General features: G+C 31.0%; 1 protein-coding gene across 5 annotated transcripts in view; it reads left to right on the top strand.

Moving 5' to 3' along the window:
• The window catches only part of LOC118184040 (uncharacterized), a 158,887-nt gene extending 149,555 nt beyond the window's left edge, over window positions 1–9,332 (top strand). For all 5 annotated transcript variants that reach the window (XM_085820178.1, XM_085820176.1, XM_085820177.1 and 2 more), the window contains 3 exons: window positions 8,052–8,219; window positions 8,507–8,599; window positions 9,018–9,332. In XM_085820178.1, the coding sequence (XP_085676304.1) occupies window positions 8,052–8,219; window positions 8,507–8,599; window positions 9,018–9,131 (375 nt within the window). In that variant the 3' untranslated portion in view covers window positions 9,132–9,332. The remainder of the gene's footprint in view (window positions 1–8,051; window positions 8,220–8,506; window positions 8,600–9,017) is intronic.
• Window positions 9,333–23,581: the final 14,249 nt, after the last annotated feature.

Genomic DNA, 23,581 nt, shown 5'->3' with positions numbered 1-23,581 from the left:
TCTTCAGTGCATTGAGTACATAATTACATACTACATAAATTTCCAATCAGCAATGAAGTGATTTTACATGCAAAGTTGCAGATGTTTCTGTTCTAGCAAATGCATATTTTTTCCAGTACAATATTTTTTAAATAGATTTCCAGTTTTACTTCATTTAGTTTTTAAAAACAAAATATTGATGTTGTAACTGCTAAAGTACAGCCACAATTTTGCAATTTTCAATTAGAAAACTTTGATAAAGTTATAAAACCAACAAGGATTGGCACCCAGTGGTATTAAATTGGGAGTTGTGCTGATGGAACGAGCAATGGTAATGACTTGGAGCTGTAAATGTGCTGATGGAATTTTAACCACTTTTGCTAAAAAGACGTGCACGTCGAGATGCATTTGTCTCAAACCGCGCGCAAAAATGAAAATAACGTGGTGCACACGTCGCCTAACAACGAGATTGTTTATTTCTCGAGTTACAGCTCTGGATTGCACTTGCAGACGTGGTGTAAATGAAACACTTTACCGCTTGTTATATTGTGGCGCACGGCACCTCAACCGTGAAGTTTAGTCATAGTGCAAGTGGTTAAAGTACAGTGAAAATTTAGATCTAATATTAATAATTACACATTAGAAAAACATTTATTAGCAAAAGCAGGCCTACATGGCAGTTGCTATGAATAAAATTACAAAGCTCTGACACTGTTCTTAGTATTTGTTTAAAAACTGATAAAAGTATTATTTTTCTATTAAAAAATACAAATAATTTTTTTTTATTTAAATATTTTTGGATCATTTGCGTTTAAAAATTAGTAATTCACATTTCAGAAATTAATTCATTAAAAAAAATTTTATATATATATTTTTATCATTTAAAAAATCTTTTTATCATTGAGAATATTCTCCTAATTTTTTAGTTTTGTAGGATGACAAGTATGCATTAGATTAATAAACTTCTCCTTCTTGAGTGGAGAGTCTTTTTGGATTCTTTCACAGTTATTAGTATAATTTCATTATTTAGGTTTGTATAATTACATACTTTATTTCCATAACCTTCTGTTCATTGGAATTAAATCTAAACCTTTAAAGTATTAAAAAATTAGTGAGCAAAATCTCTGTTATTAAATAGTAAAGAATCTATATTTGTACATCACATTGTGCAAAGATGGGACTGCACCTAAATCAACCAAGTTTTGCATCCATGTAGTCCCGCATTAAAACCTTAGCACCTTGGAGACTGAATTTGATTTTTTTTAACTTCATGTTTTTATTCAAATTCAATAAGGAATTTTTATGAATAATCTCATTAATTTAAAAACAGTCTCTTGCCACTGCCAGAAATGATACATTTTTATATTCCACTGTTGCCATTCAGCAAGGTGTAACATGTTTAGCCTTCAAATTTAATCAACAAAATGTGATTTAAAAAACAGTTTGTTACCCATCTGTTGCTGTTCAGCAAGGTGTAAGATATTTAGCCTTCAAATTTAATCAACAAACTGTGATATAAGAAGCACTTTGTTACCATCACCCAAAATAAAATACGTTTATCATCTGTTGGCTAATGTTATCATTTGGCAATGCATAAAATAATTTTTAACTTTCAAACTAAGCATTTAAAAATAATTTTTCTTAATGTTTTTTCAACTTTTTTATCCGATTGATTTACACTTTTTTCATTCGTGATCCCTTTTGATCCTCAAGATTGTTTCAAGACCCCATATGTATAAAAAATAAAATAAATTTTAATTAAATAATTTAATTTTTAAAAAAGTTTTATTATTAAGCATCGCTTTTTTCACACATATGCCAGAAGAGCAGAAGCACAGAATATTTAAAAACAACGTAACTTTAGAATTCCCAATAGTGTTAGGGTTTACTGTATATTTTTTTATATTTGCTATATTATTTCTTTGAAAACTAGCTGCTCAAGCAGCCAGTTTTCTAAAAGATTAATCATAAAAAAGAAAAAAAATATATAATGATTTTAATGATCCAGCTTATGTCATTTTATAAAAATATTTAATATTCTAATTAGACATTTCATTATTTAAATGCATTTTTATTGAAATCAGTCATATTAAAAAGAAGCATAAATATTTTTATGAGATGTATTTATTGCTTTTCAATCGTTTGTTTTACTACTCAGGAACAGAAAGATTAAATTAGAAAATGAAATATGTGCTTTATTGAATGGCAACACACTGGTGCATGCAGATAATAAGTACAGTACAAAGTCCGAGATCCAGACTCGTCAGGATTCAGTAATCCCGGATTTGGGATTTTTCCGGATATTAGATAATCAGTTTAAATATAGTAAGATGGCATGTAGAAATTATAAAATTAAAAATATGAAATCATAATTTATGAAATATTGAAGCATTTATGATCTTAAAGGGTATCAAAATTTACAGAAAAAAGAGCTTAATATTTATATGTTTACTTTATTAATTATTTTATTAAACATTTCTATCAATATAAGTTGTTTAAGTTGCTTTGTTTTTTGTGCTAATACTTTAATTCTATACACAGGTATAATTTCTTGTTCAGTTACTACTTCAAGTTCCATTGTTTAAGTCCTGTAATTCTTGTGTCGAGAATTTTGACTAACTTGTCAACTGAATTTTTTTCTTTTTCAATAGCCTTTCTGCTACTTTCTTCACTATTGGTAGCGGTATTTTCTGGATCTAGAATCATACTACAAATTCCGTCGTCCGTTGACTGATTGATGATTGGAGCATTGTCATCACAATGAAAAATTTCATTTAATTCCTCCTTTTTGCTATATTCTGCCGCCGGTGGGGCCATGCGAGCTCTGGCACTGGTTCTGGCTTTATGTGAATAACAAATCAGTTATTCTTAATTCCAATAGCACTGAATGTAATCATTTGGCCTATGAGTATCATTAATAAAATCTGTTTTTAGGATATGGAAAGAAATATTTGTTAAATCTTTCCTCGTCAACATTTCTTAGCACGTTTACCTTTTTTGCCGCCGTTAACGACGAAGAGTCACTTGAGACCTCTTCTAAATCATAATCTGAATTCTCTTTCAACAAATTGTCCTCTGTACCCTTCAGTGCATTACTAATGCCACACTTCTTAAATGATTTAACCACTGTCTCTGTATTCACAACGTCCCATGAAGCTTTGACCCATCTTCCTTCTTTTTGATGGTGTAATCTCAAAATTTGTATCATATGTATGTTATAGCAATGCCGACATTGTTTTTGAGCCATAACTTGCCAATAAATTTAAGAAAATTGAATAGTAGAAATTTCACACACTTAAAAGTCGTTCACAAAAATTAGAAAGTTTAAACGAACCCAGCTGTGATTATCGATGACAGTACATGCGCATTCACTGAACTCTACATTACTGTAATATTCCCACACTCCACAAGGAAACAATAAAAAAATCGCATGTATTAAAAAAAAATCCGAATAGAGGAAATTTTTCAAAAATGAGTGTAATCAAAAACCGAGTATCGGATGTATAAGATGCACTCTGTTTTTCAGACCTATTTTCAAAGAAAAAAAAATTCGTCTTATAAGTCAGCAAATATGGTAATTTAAATCTGTAATCAAAGAATACTCTTTGTTATTCAATTGCTAGTATAACAAATCTGTTTAGGCATCGCTGCATGAGTCATCACTCAAGTTGTCATGTGTTGATAAACATGAAAGCAAAATTTAATGATTCGTCAGGTTGGTGTCAAGGATATAAAATATTAGTTGGTATAAAATCAACAATGTTTCTATGAAGAATCTTGTGGCTTAAGATGTATGCCAAGCAGATACGCAGTTACGGAGTCAAATTATTAATCACCCAAATTTATGCTAAAATGATTATTTCTTCAATAATGAGGCATTTTATTTAGTGCCTAAATGAGATTAAGAATCGGGACTCTTCGCATGTTTTATTATGAGGGGAAAAAATCAAACGTGCATGCGTGAAGCATACCCCCCCCAAAAAAAAAATTGTTTGGTGGGGGCTTTGAGATCCGCATATTAGACGTCCGGATCTCGGACTTCTGTATTCTATTTGAGGCAGTAGTACTTTGCTTTCAAACAGCCAAGCTTGTAGATTAAAATTGAAAAATAAATGTGTTACATTTTGCTAAATGGCAAAAGTCTGGTATGCCTGAGAATTTGTTTTTTAAATTTTGAGCAGTGCTGCTATTTCTCACTATTATCTCATAAATCACTGATTCTGAAACAAAATTTCTTTAAATTTGTATAAAATATGAAATAAATTCAAAAATTCAGTCTTTGAGGTGCTCATGCTCACGTGGAGGATTAGCTGTGTTCAAAATTCAGTGACTTTTATGTGCTGTCATTTTCCTACAGTGCAAGGAACATACATACTTAGGTACAGATTCTTCATTAAGTTTTTTTTTAAATAATATATCTTGATAACATTTGATGGCAACAGCTTGAGAAATGATGCAGGGAAAAAGTTAGTTTCATGACTAATAGCAGCTCCTAACTAAATGTAAGTAAATGGCATATCCTAGAAGAAAGTGTTGCAAACTGGGTCGTAGAAAATCACCAGAATGGATTTATTGTAACAAGATACAAAGTACATGTATTTGCTTTAAAGTAGGCAAAAGAGAATGCAAATGAAAGTGAAAATTTTATAGCAACTTTCAGTTGGTATAGTTAATTTATAGCAGGAAATAATTTAACTCTAAGGGAGGAAAAAAGACTAAAGTTTTGCGAATGCTTTCGAAAGATTTGGACAACATATTGATATGTTTCTACAAGTATGTTATTGATCTACGAAGGCAAAAAAAAAAAAAAAAAAAAAAAAAAAAAATTATTTACTGTTACATATTAGAAATATGGTTGAGACTTCAGTAATGTTTGATATAATAGGAAATAAAACACATTATGTGAAAGGAATAAAAACCGTTCATATAAAAACAACAGGTCACGAAAAATCTCACCTCATCATAGTCCTCTTGCTTAGTGGATTGTAATAAATTATAACCCCTGATTATTTTTAAAAGAAAGATGATGCTGAAACGTTATTTCCCAAATGGCATTTACATTCATGTTCACGAGAAAGGATGGGTGGATAAAAATGATGTGAAATTGTGGATAAGAAATGGTTCAGTTTCGCAAAAATGTTCTGTTTCATTTAAGAATCCATAAAGTCTTTTAGTTTAGGGCATGTGCAGATCCCATAATATGATGTCGTGTAGACATGGCAGCTATTCCAGGTGGATTAATGCCATTAGTTCAGGTTTTAGATATGTGTATCGATAATCCATTCAAAGGAAATTTAAAATGACATGGAATACATGGATATTAGAAGGTGAAAATCATTTGTGAAAGTAAGCCAAATTCGTCATACCGGCCTAGGAATAGTGTGTGAATCGATAATGAAAGCATGGAATGAAATTAAACCTGTCATAATTTAGAAGTTATTTAAAAAATGCAGTACATCTAACATTCTAGATGGAATCAAACATGATTTGGGTCACGTTTGACCCAACGTGATTTGGGTATTTATGGGTCAGAGTAACTGTTTTGTAGATGAAATAGAATTTATTGGTGTGCCCGAAGATATAATGGAAGATAAATATCATTTCATGTTATCCGATAATGAAAATTAAGTTCATAAGGCATTTCTTTTGAATAAACAGGTAGAGATATATGTAGAAACCTAATTTTTATATGCTTATTTTTTTCCCTATTTTTTAATCTATCATTTTTTATCTGGTGTTTAATTGCGCATCCACAAATTTTGATATTATTTCTTGTATTAAAAGTGTGAGTTGTAGACCGTAATATGTGGAAGTATATTAAGAATAAATAATAATAATATTAGTAATAGATAAAGAATTAAGTTTGATGACTTATTAAGGATTAATGATGAGTAACTAAATAATGAATTAAAACATTCTTGTTTCTTTTGTTTTGGGATCCAGCTGGAATTATTGTTTCACTTAAAAACTAGGAAGTAGTGGAACTAGGCTTCAGCTAAATTTAAGCCTTATGCATAAGGAACTGGTTTAAGGGTGAAGGTTGAAACTGTTGTATTATTAATTCTTAATTATAAATAATGTTGATTTAAAAATTTTTTTCCTTTGATCTTCTGGATTAGAAATTTTATTATTGTTAAACTGGATGCTTAAAGGATACCAAAAATGATCATGAAAATATTATAACATTAGAAAAAATTTTGAGGATACTTTAAGTCTCTGAAAAGTGTTTTAATAATGAATAAACTTTATTTGCAGAATTCTTTTTCAACAGTTTAAAATTTATGTGAACTTAAATGGACTCATTGAAGTTTGTTATATAGATATGTACTTAATGTATTCTTGAGAAATTGCACTTCAGTTTCTTTGAGAGAAGTTTCTTTCTTTGATTTTATTAAAAAAAATTTTTAAAATGTTTGTATTCTCCCAGTTTTTACAACTAAAGATACCTGAAGTGTTTAGGAATAAATTTAAGTTTCTTACCAAATACAAGCATAAAAATCTCAAAATTATTTTTTATGAAAATATGTTTGTAATACAAGTCCTGTTTAAAGAAGTACATCACTTTATTTTTTACCTTGCACACATAAGAAATACAACCTACAGAGACAAAAGTTATTAATTGTGCTTAGTATTTAACATAGACACTACTTCAGAATAATTAGTAATGCTGTTGTATTTGGCATATTACCCAGCACTGGTTTAAAACTCAATGTAAAATAATTCAAGTCCGGTAAATATATGTACTCGCTGCTTATTATGATATTCCAGCAAGTTTCATATAAATTTCAATTCTTAGTGAAATAAATTGCGCTATTAAATTTACTTATTCAAGGACTAGGTGCCATAATTTGGCAACTTATCAAGGATTAATGAATGTTCGTTTAATTTTAAGAAATATCCATCACAAAACTGAGCTCAAGAATTTTCTAGCATTTTGCTAACCAAAGGATGTCGCATTCCTGAGCTAATTGCAAACTGAAATTTTTAGAAAGCTCATTAACCACTTCATGCACATAAAAGAAATACTGGTCAGTCAGAAGTACAGGATATATTTATCCCCAATGCAATCAAATGGTAATGTATTATTATGTATATTAATATAGCAAGTAAATTTTTGTTTGGGTTTGTTTTACTGAGGTAATACAGTCAAAAGTCGTTAATCTGGACTCGTCGGGACTTCGGCGATTCCGGATTATCGATTTTTCCGGATTATAAATCATCAGTTTAAATCTCGTAAGATGGCATGCACAAATTCTAAAATTAAAAATATGAAACCGTATTTTAGGAAATAAAGAACAATTATGATCTAAAGGGTATCAAAATTTACAAAAAAAGAAGCTTAATATTTATTTTTTTACTTTATTAAACATTTCTTTCAATGTAAGTTGTTTCGTTTTATGTGATAATACTTTCTTTTTAATTCTATAAACAGACATAATTTCTTGTTCAGTTAAAAAGTTCCGCTGTTCAAGTCCTGTAATTGCTGTGCCGAGAATACCGACTAACTTGTCAATCGAAATATTTTCGTTTTCACTAACCTCTCTGTCACCTTCTTCATGTCTTTATCCATTTTTTGCAGCAATTCCACTTTTTGTTTGACGGACATCGAGACATACTTTCGTTTTGTAGATCCTTTGGGAGCTCCAGAATCGGAAATTGACATAATCGAAAGTTCAAGTTTACTTTTATAAAATTGCTCTTACAGTCTGCAAAAAATAAGAAGCTGCATCCAATTCGAAGATTAAGGAATAACGCAAGCATCAACATTAACTGAAATAGATAATTGTATAATTTTAGCTTATATCGTCCGTTATACGTTAAACGCGCACGCAAAAACGTATTCTGCACGCATATGCGCGTGCGCATCGTAAACGCCTATGCGCATGTGTCAACGCGGCGCATGCGCAGAAAGTTTTTAGCTTTGAGGTCCGGATTATGGGTGTCCGAATTAACGACTTTTGACTGTATATGTTAAGTGGAAGCGTTATCATTAAAAATCATTATAGAATATTTTGAAACCAAATTTTCAACTTAAGTTATACAATTCTATGAGTTCTCTTCAAATATTTCAGCCAGATGTGAATCCTGGACAGTGTTGGGCCTTTAAAGGAAGTCAAGGTTTTCTAGTTCTTGAATTATCTGCTAGAATTTATCCCACTGGCTTTACATTAGAGCACATTCCTGTTTCCCTTTCACCGAGTGGTTCAGTTGATAGTGCACCTAAAGATTTCAGTGTTTGGGTAATGTATTTAATTTTTATTTTAAACTTTAAACATAGCAAAAAATTTTTTAAATTCTGATATTTCTATATTGTTTTTTCCGAGTTAGTCATAAATCAATGCTATCCATATATCTGTAAACTACAATTAATAAATAAAAATTCAAAATCATTTATAATGTAGTGTAGCATACAGAAAAATTTTCTCGTAACATTTTATTAATTGTGGGGATAGTTTTCCATTCAAATTTATTTTTAATAATGAAATATTTGCATAGTTTATGTTTTATATATGTATTTTTTATTTAGGGTTTGGCATCTGAAACTGACAGCAAAGGAATATTATTGGGGAAATATACTTATGATGATAAGGGAGAGCCACTGCAATATTTTGCTGTTCAGGTATAGAACTATTACTAGATAAATTGAGTGTTACTCATGAAAAAGATAATTGCCTAAATATATGGGGGCTTTGCAGCAAAATAAAAGAAATGTATATGTATAAGATTTTGGTATCAAAATTTAAGATGTTATGCTCTTATGCCATTTGCCTGAAATTGAGCAACTTATGCATGATCTGAATAAATTCTGTGCAATTTGAAGGGGGGATTATTTAATTTCAAACAAAGATTTTTGCTTTCAAATGTAAATGCATGCATTTTATTGACATTTAGTGAAACTTTATATTAGTAAGAGAAAATTTATATTGGTCCATGTCAATATTTGAGAGATTTTGAAGTTCATGTATCCTAGTAAATGTAATGGAGATATTTTTTAAATAATGAATAAGACAATGTATGTTTATAATTTTCCCTCACAGAATTCAGATGCTGGCTCTTTTTTGCATTTGGAGTTAAAGATTCACAGCAATCATGGAAACATAGAATACACCTGTCTGTATAGATTTAGAGTACATGGTAACCGAGTGAAATGAAAAATTTATATATATTTCTTTATCTCTCACTGTGATGTTTGTACAGAAAAAAATTTTGCCTTGTGCCATAAGGATATTTTATCTTAATGATTTTATTGTAAATCTAAAAAACATCTGGAATGTAAAAATTGTACATATATTAAAAAAATACCTTATTAAATAAATGTATAATAAAATAAAGTGTTTATATAAAAACTAAAATGTGTTATATTTATGGAAAAGTAGTTTTAATATTTCCCTTGAGAAAATTTTAATAAATATTCCAAAAGTACAACTTTTTTTTAAAATTTTGAATTGAATTTTTCTTTTCCCTTTATTATTATTTAATTCTAGGGAATTAGTTATGTAAAAGTGTTTAATTTTTTTTAAATAATTGCTGTTAATAAAAATGTTTGTAACAAAATGATGTGTTTGGACAAATATTATAGCATATAATGGAATAGAAGTGCTACATGGTTGCTCAAAAAATAAACAAGAAATAACATAATAATGTGAATAAAAACATATTTATTTGTGTTAAGTTTACAGAATAAGTTTTTGTGGAAAAATTACACTGCACAATAAAAAGAATAGCAGATAAGTGGAAAAGTTTGTGAATAATGATTTTGGGATTTTGATAGCCATGTTTGATATAATAAGTTTTCACTGGGATCATTTATATGGTAATGTATATAGTACTCACTAGCTGAAAATCTGGACTGATAGTGATTCATGCTTTTTATACCATTTTTGATTGTTGGTTTTCACAGTGCTCCTTCATGGGAGATACTTCATAGGACACTGTAACCTGAAATACATCTTTTTGACATGCCTTATATGTGCTCTGTTGAGTTTAGTTTTAGTGATCTTAGAGACCAAATGTGTGTGTTGATTGTTTAGTCTTTGTTAGTATCTTAATTAAATGAGTCCCATGCGATTATACATTATTATCCATAAATATTGCAGTAATACTGGATGAATAGTAAGATATATAATTTCTTTCAATAATCATTTTGGAGACTAAATTAAAATAACCGAATATAACAAAAATGTTAATGCTGTGATCCATATTTTCTGAGACTTACTTAAATAACCATGTTAAATTAATATATATATATATATATATATATATATATATATATATATTTCAGCTTACAGTGTTTGCAATTTTACAGGTAATTAAAACAGGTAAAAATAACTGAAGGAGAATAGAAAAGCAATGCTGGAATCCTTCTTAAAATGAAATATTTATTGCAGTTGCAAAATTGGTATCAGAACAAGTACTAATTTAACAGATTAATAAATATAACACATTATTGTATGATAGCCAGCTTTCACTTCTCTAGTCATCTCATATTATATAATAGTACTGCCAAACATTCTATAAAAATCTGTTCTCAAGTTTTGAAAATGCATTTCCTGGAAACTTCACACACACTGCTGACATGGCAACAAAAATGTATTCTATTGCCCAGTAAGGATCATGAGGCTAATATATACCTTTTTTTTTTTTTTTTTTTTTTTTTTCCCCCACTCTTGTTCTTTTTAAGCTGTTTTTATAATTCATTTTCCAATTTACTCTAAATAACAAATTTTATAAAGTGAAAAATGAATTAAACACATCCCAATATGAAAGGAATATGTGGCTACATGTTACGATTATATAAAATATATAATAAAATTAGCTTAAATTGTACAAAATGAGTAAATAAATTCATAACTCGGACTGCATAAAGGCCATTCCACAGCAAAGTACAAAAAATTAAAGAGAGGCATTAATATAAATTGCAAAAGTATTCATATTCAAAATGTTTTTACTTTCAATATCTTTAGTTTCTGCTTTCACAAGTATTTAATAGTAATTAATCAGTTACAAGGCATTTGTCACAGCTTTGTTAGGTCCATTTGTAAAGTTAAAATGGTATTTTTTAATTTAAAAATAAAATAATTACAATTAATCAACTGAACACACGTGTGTGTGTAACTTCTAACACAAAAGGTTACTTCCACATTGAAAGGTCAACTTTGATCTATGAACCAGTCACAAATCAAGAGTGGCCAAATTTTATGTGAAAAGAAGTTGCATGTTAAGAATATTCAAGAAATGCATAATTGCATCTCTTGAATATTCTTGACATGCAGCTGTGTCTATATTGAAGAGTTTTTATTGTTAATCTCTCTTTTGAAGAGTGATAAAAGAGTTTTAACAAAAAGAAACATTTGAAATAAATTAACAAGAATGTTTCATTTTAGAAGTAATGGGTTTAATAAAATATATGCATAAGTAATTCTTGTTTCTCCTACTCTGTATTCAGAAGTTTGTTACTACAATATAGTTTTGCACATACAAGTTAGTAAGAGATTGAATGCACATGGGTCCATTGATAGGTTAATAAAATTTATTTTATCAAAAGAAACACTTTAATGTTCTGGAATTTCCCTCAGAGTACAGGTGCTCACTGTATCGCAAAGTACAATCAGTAGTTGCACTTCAAACTACCAAGAACATCAAATGAAATGTAAAGTGCATCTAAATAGAAAGCTATGCAGGAGATATCTCGGTACTCCGACCATGCTGAACTAACATTTCGCAACAATTGATAGCAGATGCTCTGTCTCTGGTCTTGTATAGTTTTCACCCGACTGCCAAGATATTTCTAGTACTTTCTGCTTCTCGAAATTACTGGAAGGCAATATGAGGGTCGAATTACGGTTATAGGGATCACATTTATTCAGTTGCAATACCTATTACAGTGATACAAACCAAAACAAAATGTCACCAAGTTTGATGACTTTTGGGGATTTCTCACCAAATTACCTAGATGACCATTTACTCAATGTAAAATGCACTTACCCCTATATTCTTACTTTTACGGCATAGCTTGTCTCTTTGATATTTTTCTTACATCACATTACTCAGAAAAATACAACAATTTTACATATAATTGCACTAAAATCATCTATATACAAAATTTGTAACAGAATATAGGGTGGGCCATCTAACTTTTGGAATTCGAATCGGCTATTTAAAAAAAACTAATGAATATTTTTTCAAAATTCTGAGTTTATTATAAAGATTGGACGTTTTCATTTAAGAATAAAACACAACATCATTCAGATGACTGCCACGACTGGCTTGACAATACCCCCCATCCGATCTACCCAATTTTGAGTATTTGGGCTCCAGTTGCATGAATGGCAACTTCGATTTCGTGTTTCAAGGCATCAATTGTCTCTGGGTGGTTAGCCTAACACTTATCCTTAAAAGGGGTCCACACACACACACACAAAAAAAAAAAAAAAAAAAAAAAAATCCAAAGTGGTTTTTGGTATGGCGGCATCATCGAGCCATTTTTCTTCGAAGATGAGCGAGGAGCTGCCATTGCCGTCAATAGCGAATGTTACCATGCCATGCTAAATTAATTTTTTTTCCAAAAATTGAAGAGGATGACATAGGTGACATTTGGTTTCAACAGGACGGGGTCACTTACCAGACAGCCAACGTAACCATCAATCTTTTGCGCACTGTTTTTGGAAATCGAATAATTAGCCGAATGTCAATTGGCCACCTTGGAGCTGTGATTTGACCCACTGGGTGTCTCCCCCCCCCCTGTGTGTGTGAGGACTCTTAAGGATAAATGTTACACTGACCACCCAGAGACGAATGATACCTTGAAATACGAAATCGAAGTTGCCATTCATGTGAATGGAGCCCAAACAATCGAAAATGTACTGAAAAATTGGGTTGATCAGATGGGTACTCTCAAGCCACCTATTGCAATCATTTGAATGATATTGTGTTTCATTCTTAAATGAAAATGTCCAGTCTTTCTAATAAAGTCATAATTTTGAAAAAATATTAATTAGTTTTTTTTTAATAGCCAATTCAAATTGCAAAAATTAGATTGCCCACCCTTTATAAATTTTAATTGTAGTACTGTGTACTGAACTTTTTTTTTTTTTTTTTAATGTAGGGGGAAAAAATTCTTTTTTCTTACTTTACTGCCGGAAGGAAAAAAAAATTGTGTTATAAAATCTTATAATAAATAGTGGAAAATAAAAAAAAAAGGAAATTGAAAACTAAGGGTTTTTTTTTAATTGCTTATCATATTTCTCCTAAACAATATACCTATATAAGAGTTGTTCTTCATATATGATGTGCCAGAAATAAGATAAATGCGATGCTTGACTGTCATGTACTTTAGCAGAACTTCCGGGTATAAAAAATTTGCATCAAGCTATGCTAGCAAACACCTGACTGGAGATTTTTTGGGTCCATATTTTCTCAACTCCAAAATCAGAAAAAAATTCTAATGTGTACACTGCATGACTTCCTTGTATGAAATATTAAATTATATGCATTTTTCCTGCATTTCATTTAAACTCTTTGAATTGAGTCTACTTCGATGATAGTGCATAAACCACAATAGAATAAATGCACTCTTTAAAATTCAATATATTTATTTAACATAGCGACACTTGGTTCACTTAACATTGTTACATCTTATTCATTTTGTAACTCAGAATGCACAAAAATTATATCATCTGAAGAATTCTCTAATCGTTGCTAAATTGTTCTATTCAAATACAATAATAAATCTAAAACAATATTTAAAAGAAACTAAATGAATAAAAAAGGAAATGTTTTTGACAGACCATTCAGCACCACTTACGCACATGCACTACTCTTAAACATTCTTCTCTGTCCAAGACAGATTGGGTAAAATGTTTACTGCTAATACAAAACACTTATTTCATCGAATTTCATTAGAGATATATTTTTCATTCAATTAATTCAGTTCTCACTTCTCAGCAAAGCAAAAATACATAAAATGCAAAATATCTTCATTAAAAGTTGAAAGGTATAGAAAAACATAAAACACCAAATACAGTTAAAATAATTAAAAAAACAATTTTTACAATTAAAATTAGAGTTTCTGCGCAAAAGCTAACAAGTCAGCCAGCAGGCAAGAAGGTAGATTTTTCGGTGCACAAAACTAAAAGTTTCCTTTTGTATCACTCTGCAAAAAGACTTCATTCACTATTCTGCTAAATTTTAAATATAAACAAATATGGCTGAAAAAAAAATTAGGTTTAGCTGCACATTTAAATTGCTGATAATTCTAAACTATTGCATTCAGATTAAATAAAGGCATAAAAACCTTAACCGGAAGATGAGACCGACATAATTCAATTATTTTTAAAGCAAACAAATGCACAGTTTACCAACATATAAGAATATATATATATATATATATTAAAAAAAAAAACTAAGCTCATGGAGCAGAGTAACAGAGTGGGTATGTGTATATATATATATATATACTTTTGGTGTGGCAGATTGCAACCAAAAAGGGAGGTGCACAACGACATATTATAGCAGTCCTATATACAAAATTTCAACATTCTGAGGCTACTCATTTTTGAGTTACGAAAGATATGTACAGACGCTACGAAAAAAATCTGAATCCATTTTAAATCAGTTTTATAATTTGTTTGGAGAAAAAGAGTCCTTTATTCTGTCCTTTCATACAGGTGTCATGCAAAAACATCGTTAAACTGCATTTAAAAGCCATCAGCATAATTTTGTTAAAATATGATATTTTTTCGAATATAAATATGGAATTTTTCGTGATTACAATACTTCCTTTACTTTGTATAAGGAAGTAAAAATAGCAGTACATTTTATTTCAAAACAAATTTCTTGGAGGAAATATATATATATTATTTTTGCTGACCAAAGAATCAATTTAAAGTAAAATTTTATACACTTGCCAAATGTGAAAGTTTTTATGTATATCTTTTTATACAGTGCATTAAAACTTGGATGAATCATTTATCAGATAGTTGTAACATTTTATTGCAAACTTGCACTTTTGGAAAACTTTTATATGGGGAAGGGACAGATTAAACCTTTAAGCTTGCAGAAGGGATACATACTAAAAAAATGTTGCAGCCATTGCTTGAAAGGAGATTTAATATTAAAATTTTCAACAAATTATGATGATCAGAATAATGTATGGTGTTAGAAAACATGTTTCCTTAATTAGATTACAGGAATGTTCATTATTTATCAGTGAGGTATTACTATAAATTAAATGCATTTTTAGTTATATCTGTTTAGGTTAAAAAAGAAAATAGATGCAAATGGTGAATGGGTTTTTCTGCTTTAAAATTGCTCACTTTGATAGGCTTTTCCTAATTGATTACATCTGAAAAATAAACTAAAAATTTTAATTGTGATGAACAGCAAAACACTGAGAGCTTACTATGCACAAGGCTTTGTTGAAGACAAATTAAAAACCTTATGTTTCATGCTGTAGCATCTTTTGCCAGGTAAGTGGATGATACAGTACAAAGTCTCTAATTCGGATCTCAAAGCTACAAACTTTATGCGCATGCGTAAACGTATAACGCGTTTACGCATGCGCATATGCTTGTTTGCGCATGCACATAATGCGGTTACGCATGCGCGTTTAATGTATAACTGATGGTATAAGCTAGGCTAAAACTATCTAAGGCATTTCAGTTAATGTTGCAGCTTGCGCTGTTCCTTAATCTTCTAGTTAGAACCGGCTTATTATTTTTTGAAGACTTAGAGCAATTTTATAAAACGTAAGCTTAAACTTTCGATTATGTCAAAAAGAGTTTTCAATTCTGGAGCTCTCAAAGGATCTACAAAGCGAAAGCATGTTTCGATGTCCATCAAACAAAAAGTGGAATTGCTGCAAAAAATGGATAAAGTCTCAAAGTTATATGCATATCAGTCTCAAAATTATGCGAGGAGTATGACATTGGAAAATCAACTGTATATGACATAAGCTAAAGGAAATAGGAACTGAAGATTTTGTGGATTCCTACACTCCACTTGCAATGACTAACAGAAAAAGGGTTCATTATGCTAAAAGCGACGATCATGACAAAGTGATAAATGTTTAATAAAGTAAACAAATAAATATTAAGCTTTTTTTGTAAATTTTGATACCCTTTAGATCATAATTGCTCATATTTTCATAAATTACGGTTTCATATTTTAATTGTATAATTTCTGCATGCCATCTTAGCAGATTTAAATTGATGATTTGTAATCCGGAAAACCCCCTAACCCGGAATCGCCGAAGTCCCGTCGAGTCCGGATTACGGACTTTGTACTGGATAAACATGATAGTCTGAAGCTTCTGCTGAGATTGTCTCTATCATCTGCAAAAATAACATTACAAATTTTAATGAAATGTTAGTTTCAGGAGGAAATGCAGTCAGTCTTTTATTTCCCTGTGAAGTATTTAGTTTTAGTGTATGAATATAAAAAACTTCTTTTGTTGGTATTTATCTACATTTTCTGCTCTTTTTTTATGAAACACTAAATCAAAATAAAAAATCATCTCTCTCTCTCTCTCTGTGTATATAAGAGGGTGTTGTCTTTCGAAATTTTTTCATTGTAACCGTGAGAGCTGTATTGTTTAAATCCTCCAGATCTTGGCTGTATTCCTTCAAATATTGTCTGAAATTTCATTTTGATTTGTTGAGCAGATAGGCAGTTTAGGTTTAATATATCGAGAAAGATTTTTTATGATCACTCTGCATATTCTTTTTGCAAACTGGCTTTCTTCCTCCTGCCCCCTGTTTATAATTTTTTTAGTGTTTTTTATTCAAAATAAACTGAAATCGATAAGATACGAAACGTAATTTTAAGTACAAACATATAGAAACTTCATAGATAGAGCAATAATAGTAGATCGTGCATTGGGCAATAAAACCTGATTCCGGCCAGAAAGCTGGCATCAGCCATGAAAGTGCCCTCCCCCCCCCCCTCCAAAAAACTGGCAATTCTTTTAGTTATTTTTGTACTGAAAATATACATTGCTCCATGAGTGAATTTTTAAGACATATTTCCGTGTTACATCTTTAAAATTATACAAACATGGAAAAGATATATAATACTTATAATTTAATAAATACTGAATAAGAAATAAACTATCTGCAATATATGAGTCACCATATTCCATATAGCAAATTCCCTGTATAATAAAATTTTAATTACTTTAACTAAAATTCTAGCATTAAAAAAAAGTTCAGATAATTGTGATTCTTTTATCCACACACCCTCGAGTATCAAGAAATGTTTGTTTAGTTATTTTTACGTGTTATAAATTTTGTTCAGAAATAATAGAAAAGCATATTATAAGAAATCAGAAAAAATCGAATCTGCATAGCCCATATACTACGTATTCTTACAGGCGATAAATAGCATAAAGCATGCAAATGGCCATGTAAGAAAACTCCACGATACGCGTAAATAAGGTTGGTTCATATATTGTGAAAATAATAAGGAAACTAACTGTACTATTTGTTTAACTTTGTGATTCGTGGTGTAATGGTCAGCACACTCGGCGGGTATTCGAGAGGTTCGAGTCCCGGCGAAGGCGGTGCTCATTTTTCATCTCTCCTGCTTTCAAAAAATACCTAATGTTTCTACAGTGGCGCCAGGCCTTAATTTCTAAGATTAGAAGTGCCGGAGCCCTATGGAAGACCGTCAGCAGAGAGGAACAAGAGTAAGTAAATAAATCAAATGACTATTAAACTCCTTAATAATTTTAAAATTAAATAGTTAATTATTATCAAATTAATTAACAGCTATTTAATTAATGTTTATAAATTGTTATTTAATCAACAATTATTATATAATTAATTAACTATAATTTAATTGATAATTATTAGATAATTAATTATTATTTATTGAAATAATTAAAGATTGAAGTAATTAACTAATTAAAATTAAATAAAATGTAAAGAGATAAATTGAAATTTAATACGCGATTTTTAATATAATTTTATTGTTAAAATAATATTTTCGAGATAAAATTTCTACTGAAATTGTTATTTAACTACATAAAAGAAGTGCCACAGCCTTCTTATTCAGGGCTCCGGTGCGTTCCGACTAGAATTATAATTTATTACAAAAACTAAGAAGCTCCGGAACCGAAATCCGGTGGGTTCCGGCCCAATTTCAGTTCTGATCGTAGGGGGGGGAGTTCTTTTATCATTACAAAAATTAAATATACTTAAAGTATAGCTGATGAAAATTCCAGGGCGAAACAGAATGAGGGTATGAGTGGGTGGAAACAAAAAATGAGGGGAATCTTGGTGAGAAAGAACGTTCTCTTTGACTGCGGCTCCCTGGTGATATAACTATAGCCATCAAGCAGATGGATGTCAGGGGTAAATGAGTCTTGAATCGGACTCCTAAATATAAAGTTGCTGGTTATCCTTTCCCCCCCCATTAGTGGATACTGTGGGAAGACAATGTATAGGACGTTCTTGAGCAGTTTATCATCTCAGTATTTCCCTCTTATTGTACTCGCTGTCACTTAACGCACATTTAAGAACAAAAATTTTCCTTCCTGCGAGGATAACTATAAGCATCGATAACAATACACTAGATACAATGGCATGGCGAGAAATTTAGGCGTTCCTAAACAAACTCCCTCAAATTTATTGCTTTTCTTAAAGGGAAAGGTTTCCGCATGCGAATGAAGGGACTTTACTTGAACGTCTCAAGTTCTCATGAGTTCGTATTTCTAGGGAAATAGAGTATTACAAAGTTGTTAAACTAAAACGTTAGGAATTCTAAATTTTGTTCCCTTTAAATTGTGATTCAGTTTTATAAAAGAAGTACCGGAGCTAAACTCATTTAGGGCTACGGTGCGCTCCGGCTAAAATTGTAATTTATCCTAAAAATTGAGAAGCACCAGAGCCGGCCTCCGGTGGGCTCCGGCGCAATTTAAGCACTGAGTGGCGCCCGAAGTAAAAAAAAAAAGGTGGTGGATGATTATTCTCCACCCTTTTTGCGGATTTGGCGATTGTGTCCTCTGATCCTAGTCGCCCTTTAAAAGGGGGAATATATAAGGTATTTCTTTCGCCTTCTTAGCATGCCTTCGTGGTGTAATGGCCAGCACACTCGGCGCGTATTCAAGAGGTTTGAGTCTCAGTGAGGGCACTGCACATTTCTCACGTCTCTCAGTATCAAAAATCCTAATGTTTCTACAAGAATATTGAACCAGAATTCAAATAATCAGGAAGTGCCTATTTGTTTCAAGTTACTAGTTTTATATCTGCATATCTGTTTACAGAACAATCTAGTTAGCTAAATCTGTATACGTTTATGTTCAGTAAAAGTAACTACACAAAATTATATATCTTTATAATATTTGTATAATTTTATGTGTTTATAAAATACATAAATAATGTGCAAATTTAAATGAAAGCGTTAAAAATTACGTTTTTCATAAATAATAGATAATATTAAAATAATTACTTTAATAATCAAACGGCTTTTATAATTTAATTGGTCTTGCTTTTAATAAAATAAAATCGGTAATAATTATTTTCAAAATCTGCTTTCATTATCAATTTATATTCTAGGAGAGATATTCGAACGTTTTGGAGGGAATAGCATTTTTTTCATTTCTTTTATTTTTATCCCTGCTATTAGTAATTGGCAGTGTTAAAAATATTCTAAATAACATTTAAAACATTTAATTATTTAAATTCTCTGTTGATTTTAAAATGCTTAAATCCAATGACATTAATTTTTTATCAGCTAGAAATTGGAAATCAGAAGTTATCTTGTTTATTTTTTGATATCCCTATTTTAGTTGTGAAATTTAAATACCTCTCATTTCCTTCATTTTTACTATGAAAAATTATTTTTCTGTCAAAATTAGTTCTGTTATCAATTGATTATTGACAGTCTGATTTATAAACATTTCGTTTTCACTTCTTTTCATATTCTGTTATTATCTCTGTACCTTTAGAGTTGAATTTTCACTTTTCACAAGAAAATTTTCTCTCATTTTTTCGGAAAGAAAGATATACTTGTTATATTTGTTTGCTTAATTATGTATACAAAACATACAAGGTCTGTTTCTTCGGAGAGGACTTTCTATCGGAAACTGGCTCGTATTTACATAACACAAGGAGGAAAACAAAATCTTTCATGTTCATCACACAATTTTCTTTGTGCGCATGCGCGAGCATAGGTGGTGCGAATAGTCTCTTAGCTATTCTCGCCGTCGATGCGATAAGCCACTGCGGACAAATACTATACAGAACTCTTGTCATTCATGCAAGCGAAAGCTTCCCGAACAAGGATAACCTCTTTAGACTTCCTAGACATATCCGGCTCCTTATTAAACAATGAAACAGGCTCCGGAAAGTCTACCACATGACATGGGATCCGGCCATCAAAAGGGACATTAACCGGTTAAACAGCGAAATTAGAAAATCAATCAAGCAACATAAGGAAGATCTTTGGTCAGAGAAAATGCTTCGTCTTGACATCAATGACAGTTCATTTTGGACTCTAATCAAAAATCTAACGACGACCTACTCGTGCAACCGTCCCCTGATTTTTAATAACATAATTGCAACTTCAAACCAGGACAACGCATATATTTTTGCTAAACACCTGAAACTGCAGTTCACTCCTAACTGCTGGCCAATGAACGAAGACTCGGAACTTAGAATACTTCTATATGTCCGCGATTGGTTAAATTTCCCTAGTGCGAACAACGTCATCAAACTGGCTACGCCCGCAGAAGTTAAGACATATGTAATAAAATTACGACCAAAAAAGGCTCCTGGAAAGGACGGCATTACAAATACCGCAATTAAACATCTTCCTAACAGTATTATCTGCAAATTAACCAGCATCCTGAATGCATGTCTTGTCTCTACGTATTTCCCAGACAAGTGGAAATTCCCTAAAATCATCATGATACCCATACCAGGCAAAGATCACAGAAATCCACACGGATATCGCCCGATAAGTTTACTCTCGGGATTTCGTAAGATCTTCGAAAGAATTCTTCTTTACAGAATGAAAATATATCTCAACTTACTCCCACCCGAACAATTTGGATTTCATGGCAAATTTGTCAACTACGAAGCAACTTGTAAGGCTCACAGAGTTTGCAGGAGCTGCCCTGCATTGTAAACAAGTAGTTGCGATCCTCATGATAGACGTGGCGAAAGCTTTCGACCGCGTCTGGCATGAGGGCCTTACCTACAAACTCAATCCAGATGAAATTTGAAAGAGAACTCGTACTCATACTCTTCTCCTTCCTAACAAACCGGAAGTTCACAGTCACTGTTAAGCAAGTAAGCTTCCTACGAAGGTAGTATCCATAATGGCAGTCCACAGATATCAGTGATCGGTCCGATTCTTTTCCTGTTCGATGTTGCCAACTTTCCTCATCTTCAAGGCAGCTCCCTTCTAGCGTGTTATGCAGCGCAGTGGCTAATCGCACCGACGGTGTGAATAGCTAACAGGCTATTCACACCCAAGGCACGTAGAAAGACCTTGGTTCACACCACCTATGTTCGCGCATGCGCACAATCAGCCCCAGGTACCAGCATTTTTCGCCGATTTCCGTAAGGCAGGCGGTAGCGAGAGCAAAGGTTGTTAACCCTAACTCAGTAATAGAAAGGGTTGTTAATAGTTCACCAGCAAGAGAGTAAATTGCAACACCAGCAAGAGAATAAATTGCAAATAATAATGATCAGTTACAAAGACGAGGTCAGGAAATGATTAGATAAAATAGGGATTTAATGATGGCAATTAAAAATTGCAAGCGAGCACGCGTAATTAGTTAAAAAATCTTTAACGTATTGACAAAACGGCTACTTAAATTCTTTTATTTAACAGAGGAATTTTTATGCAATCTTAGACCCTAGTGTTATAGCATAGGACTGTCAGAATATTTATTCAATAAGAAAACTTACTGAAAACTATAACATTCTCATATATTCATCATTTTTTCAGTATCCACACATGTTTACGGGTTCAAATGCCATATTTTAAAATCAAAGTTATTTATGAAATAAAATCTGATAAATCATTTGTATGTACAAATTTTTAAATTTAAATCTCTTATTACATTAAATTATTTCTGTCTTTTAAATTACATCCTATTATTTATTTCAATATAATTTATTAATGTGTTTGTATTAATAAGTTCTTTGAAGTACTTTTTGTGTCCTCAAAATGGCAAGTATTTCTATAAAAAAATAAACAGGCAAACAGAATTGTTAATAACCAGTATTATATGATTAATTGTTCATTTAATAGATGATTTAATCGCTTTTAAAAAGTATTTCTATAAAAAAAAATAAACAGGCAAACAGAATTGTTAATAACCAGTATTATATGATTAATTGTTCATTTAATAGGTGATTTAATCGCTTTTAACTTATTTCATGCCTAAATTTTCTACACAGAAATCCTATGTCTAATTTTTATTATCTTTTCTCGGACGAAAATTTTCAAAGAGGAATGAATTAAAGTCTTGATTGCGCAAAACACAGCTTTGAAGTTAAATGTATTCTAAGAAGTACGAAAAATGTAAACAAGATTTTGTCCACACCCCCTGCCAAATCAGTCATTTAAACTATGCCAACCGTTCAGGAAAACGATAAACATTGCGAACATAGAAATGTGCCCTTTTTTATATATACTTTAATAAAAACAAATGTATTCCTTCTTTTTATAAGAAAAGGAACCCATTTTCCTTTCTAAATTTTTGAAAGTCACCAATGCTTAAAAAATGATAAACTACGCCAAGGTCTAACAGGCTATTTACACCCAAGGTACGTACCCGTCTTTAAAAAAAAAATGATTCACTACAACACTATAAGTTTGCAATCCCGCGAACGAGCTGGCTGCATGGACGTTTACGTGGTTTTCTCCATGTGTTACGTGTATACGAGCTAGTTTCCCTTAGAACGTCCTCCACGAAGGCAATTCTCACTTAAGCTAAGTTGGCGGAACCAAGGCTGTTCTCCGAACCTTATCCACTTTTTCTATCACAAAAAGTGCAAACTCTTTCTTTAATTCGAGAATTCTCTGTTGAAACTTAAGTGGATAATCGCACCGCTAGTGCGAATAGCATCGGCCTAGTCAGAAAACATGCAAAAACTATAGCAATTCTAAACCAAAATTTGAAACGAGGGGAAGTAAGAAAGTAACTATTTATTTCAAGTTATTAATTTTATGGGGTACACATTCATTTCATTTTTTTTTTTTTTTTTTTTTTTTTACATTTAACATAGTATTTATAATATTTAATATTAGGTTAGGTTAGAATACTAGATTTAGAATAAAGAAAGTGCTGTAAAATATCATTCATAACTTTAAGAAATTATCAAAGTATCACTAATGAAATCATTCTTCTTGGTAATTATTTATGATAGTTCCCACTTCTTTTTTTAAATGGGTAGGTATATGTAAAACCTTGACATGAAGGAAACTATCGAAATTAAAGTATAAAAGCATTTTTAGCTGTTTCATGCGAAGTAATTCAAAATAGCGATACCTAAATGCTATAGATTAAACGTATATTAGCTTACGTTTTGTTTCATACCTTTCACAGTTTTGTTATTTTTTTTTTAAAGTTTTCGATGTTATTAGCAAG

Source organism: Stegodyphus dumicola, chromosome 7 (assembly GCF_044657685.1).
Source record: "Stegodyphus dumicola isolate Sdum_Otavi_A_Nest chromosome 7, ASM4465768v1".
In the NCBI taxonomy this organism is placed as follows: Eukaryota; Metazoa; Arthropoda; class Arachnida; order Araneae; family Eresidae; genus Stegodyphus; species Stegodyphus dumicola.
Note: the sequence above shows the minus strand (reverse complement) of the source record. Positions and strands in the feature narration are given on the sequence as shown.